Consider the following 4,364-nt stretch of genomic DNA (forward strand, 5'->3'; position numbering starts at 1 on the left):
AGTCCCTTGAACTGGCCTCAGGGCCAAGCATCACAGGTCCCAGGGTGTCAGCACCATCAGGAAGGTGTTTAATTACAGATGGGATCCTCATTTTACAGGATACAGGACTCCTCACACCAGGAACAGTGCTCCCCAGGGGATCCACACTGGTACTGAAGCCCAATCCCCTAAACCACCTGCTGCATTGAGGACAGCACTGGAAACCTTCTAGTCTTTAAATGCTAATGTCTTCCCATTCCACTGGAAGAACTGATTTACAGAGCAAAGAAGTTTGCTCAGGGCTGAGGTTCTCACATCCTACTACAAGAGGTGTGTTGTGAACCTCCCCCAAAATATGCTTCCATTCATTACATGGATGGTTTGGAGAACTGAGGGAGGAATCAAGTCTTTTTGGCTCTTTTTTTGTCCTTACACCTAATTCCTGTCCGTCCAAGTCTCCTCTGTGCCTGAAGTCAATTTTTTTCTGGGTAAAGTAGTACAGAAGAAGCCAGTCCTGAGGAGACAATAAAGCTTGGTTTGTAACTAACTTATGCCTAATTCAAAATTGCTACAGGAACCTTCTTAGCCACAAGCTTCAAGGCAGACAAAAAACCATTCCCAATTCCAGTTCACACACACCTTCGACTTCAGCAGAATCAAAGTGATGCCAGGAAGGAACTTGGACCATGAGTTTATAAAACTATTCTTTTACACAGTTGACTCCAGAAGGTTCACCCGTTGGTAGGGGGATGGTGTGATGCAAAACCTGATGATCCCATCCAACTGTGGTGAGCAAGGCATCATCTGAGGGAGACCAGGACAAGCCTTTGACAAAGTCTCGATGCGAACGGTTTCTGAACCTGGAAAACACCAACACTGCCTCAGTCATCGAGCACTAAGAGTTTATGGGTTTGTGCAACTCCTAACTGCTACTTTGATGCTCCCCTACTTAGGAGTGTTTTCATCTTTCACCTCCAGGTTGCCCAGAGCAGCTGTAGCTGCTCCATCCCTGGGAGTGTTCCAGGTCAGGTTGGATGGGGCTTGGAGCACCCTGGGCTGGTGGAAGGTGTCCCTGCCCATGGCAGAGGGTGGAACTGGGTGAATTTTAAGGTCCCTCCAACCCAAACCATTCTGGGATTCTATGACTCTATGGACAAGTAAGTCAGTTGAGAAGACAACAAGACAAATAACCACAGGAGTGAGCAAGTTCTGCCTGTACTTACACCTCTGAGAGGTCTGAGTCGAGAACAGCGACTGAACAGTCTTCACTGATTGTAGCCAGTAAGGGGGAACTGGAGGACAGAGATGAGACCACAGTTAGAACAATCAAGCACAACAATTTTTAGGGATAAACTTGTGAAAAGTAGGGTTTTTTAGTGATCCTGACTCAAGTACAGTGAATTACCAGCCATAGAAAGCTCACAGAAGTGTTTTCAGCACTGGCACTTTGCCAGTGCACTGAGAATATTCTCTCAGAGCCAGAAAGGATGAGATCCTTCTTTAATCTGATGATTGTGATTAGAAAAATCCCCACAGTGAGTGGGTCAGTAAACCTGAAACTGCAGAAATGTTCACACAGGTCAAAAGTGAGACCTTGCTTGCTTTACTCTGTTCTTTGCTACAAACTTTTTGATGAAAAGACCCAAACTAGTATTCTCACAGGTTTTAACCCCCCCAAAATATAAGGCTTTCAAGGGGATGCAGTCACACATTCTGTACCAAGGTATCAGACTGTACCTATGTGTAGAAAATGCAAACCCCGTGATGCTCCGGATGTGCACAGCAGCACTGAGGGCAGAGTCAGGATTCTTTGTGTCTACTAGTGCAACTGTTCCACTTTCATCACCTTGGAGAGAGGGAGAACAAAGTTACTACCAAAACTGTCGTGTGAAAACAAAGACCTTGCTTGATTTGACTGGTCAAAGTGAAAATTCTTACCCAAAACGAAGACGTCACTTTTCTGTGGATGCCACATGACTGAGGTAGGGAGGTAATTACAGGCACTGCAAACTGTGAGGGGAAAAAACTGGGATGAGTGTGAAAAGAATCAGCACAAAGATATTCCTACTTTAGTTCATTTAGCATTAAGACAAGTGTTTTAACCTTACTGTGCTTCTGTGACAGTGTTAGACCTCCTTAGGTTTTAACAGGCTTTGCTACCATCACCTCACTAGATTTGGAGTCAGACACAGAAGTCAGGCACATCATTTATTCCTTCCAACACAAACTCATGCACAAGCAGTGACTGTGTACAGAAACATACCAATTCGAGTAGCTGGTTTGGGGCATCTGGTGTCCCAGAGTAAAGTTCTGTTGTCCTACAAATCCAAAGGGAATGAAAAGGGTTTTAAAATTTCTTTCCTGCATAAGCTTAGATTCTGCAGAGCTGCTGCTGACCCACAGTCAAAACCACCTCCCCTTCCATCTGGGTTAAAATGATGCTGTCACTAACTGCAGCTCTCAGTGATCACCAGAAGAGAACTAGGAGCTCCCAAAATGTAAAACAAACCTGTAGGAATCAGCTTGCTAAGCTGACTGTCAACTTATCAGACTGGAACACTGAAATAACACAACTTGTAACACAACAGGTGGTTTCTAACTGCATTAAGCTGTAACTAACTGCACTTCAATCTCAGTTTTACCAGGCAGATTGAGACAACAGAGTGAGCTTTACCTCAGCACAGGACAGGAACACAGTGTCCTTACCAGGACAGGAAGCCACACACGTCACTGCCGCGGAGTGAGCTACAAAAGGATAAAGAGCCTCAAAGATTGTCTCCAACTTTCCTGGCACAGGTTGCCCAGAGAAGCTGTCCCTGGAAGTGTTCAAGGCCAAGCTGGATGAGGCTTGGAGCAACCTGGGCTAGTGGAAGGTGTCCCTGCCCATGGCAAGGGATGGAATGGGATGATCTTTAGGGTCTCTTCCAACCCAAACCAGTCTGTGATTGTAAAGTGTGGCCTCTGCTGTGGCCAGAGGTGATGGTAACACTTCTCCAGAGATCACCACCGCAAATGGGCTGTTGTTCAAAACAAATATGGGTCATATACAGGTAGAAGAAACATCTCAGCACGGAAAAAATAACCCTAAAACACACTTCAGGGATGTAAGGCAAACATTTGTGTGAGGAGAAATGAACAACAGGCAAAGAAATAAGGGAGAAACTTCACAGACTGGCAAACATTTGATGCCCCCAAGTGTGGTTTGGCACGTAGGAGGTCACTGGTGATGCTGCAGGTGCAAGCTCAGCCTGCAGCAAGGAGTGAGGGGGACGAAGGGCTGGACCAGGGGCTGGTTTGGAACTCACCTCTGTAGGAGTGCAGCACCGTTTGCTCTGGGATGTCCCAGACCTTCACACTGAGGACAAGAGTGAGCAGTCAGCACCCAGCACTGGCCCTGGTGCATGGGCACAGGGCTGGGGACACTCACCAGAAGTCCCTGCTGGCACTGACAGCTTGTGTGCTGTTGGCCAGGACCGACACCGACGTCACGATGTCATCGTGCTCATATTTACAGAATTTGTTCACGATGAGTGTCTCATTCTCCTCCAGCTCCCACAGCTCCACAGCACCTGTGGGGATACAGGGGGTCACCCAGCTCAGAGGAGGGACTGCTGACACCTACCTTAGTGGAGGGGAATGGGGAGGACACTCAGCTCAGCAAGGGGGAAAGAGAGGACCACCCAGCTCAGAGCAGGTGACACCCAGGTCAGTGGAGAGTGAGCATCACCCACCCAGCTCAAAAGTGGTGATACCCATTTCAGTGGAGGGGAAGGAGGAGGATCACCCAGCTCAGCAGAGGGGAAGGCAGGGACACCCAGAGTCACAGAATCAACCAGGTTGGACGAGACCTCTGAGATCATCAAGTCCAACCCTACTGTGGTCACTAGACCATGGCACTAAGTGCCACATCCAGTCTCAGCTTGAAAACCTCCAGGGATGGTGAATCCACCACCTCCCTGGGCAGCACATTCCAATGCCTGAGCACTCTCTCCAGAAAAAATCTCTTCCTCATATCCAACCTAACCCTCCCCTGGCAGAGCTTGAGTCTGTGCCCTCTTGTCCTGCTGCTGGTTGCCTGGGAGAAGAGACCAACCCCCATCTGACTCCAACCTCCTGTCAGGGAGTTGTAGAGGGTGATAAGATCTCCCCTAAGGATGTCTCCCACCCCACTGGAGGGCAAGATGACACCCACGACAACGGGACAGAGAACACAGCTCAGCGAAGGACACACTCCAGGAGATATCCCCGTTACTTACCCGAGTCGGAAGCCACCAGGATACCCCGATCATCCACCCAGCACAGATCGGCAACTCCCGCCTCGGTCTGTACCCCGGCGGTGCAGAACCCTTCGCTGGGTGCGCGCTGCGGGTCAGCAAACACCCAGA

General features: G+C 48.7%; 1 protein-coding gene across 1 annotated transcript; it reads right to left on the reverse strand.

Annotated features, from left to right (window-relative positions):
- Positions 1-358: 358 nt before the first annotated feature.
- On the reverse strand, positions 359-4,356 carry WDR77 (WD repeat domain 77; the record flags this gene model as incomplete). Its single annotated transcript, XM_009072106.1, has 9 exons — positions 359-839; positions 1,203-1,271; positions 1,717-1,825; positions 1,918-1,989; positions 2,243-2,297; positions 2,654-2,724; positions 3,285-3,334; positions 3,407-3,548; positions 4,236-4,356. Coding segments are annotated over 9 exons (849 nt in total), but the record flags the coding sequence as incomplete, so codon positions are not given.
- Between the last annotated feature and the right edge of the window lie 8 nt (positions 4,357-4,364).

The sequence above is a fragment of the Acanthisitta chloris genome, unplaced genomic scaffold (assembly GCF_000695815.1).
Source record: "Acanthisitta chloris isolate BGI_N310 unplaced genomic scaffold, ASM69581v1 scaffold4193, whole genome shotgun sequence".
Taxonomy (NCBI): domain Eukaryota; kingdom Metazoa; phylum Chordata; class Aves; order Passeriformes; family Acanthisittidae; genus Acanthisitta; species Acanthisitta chloris.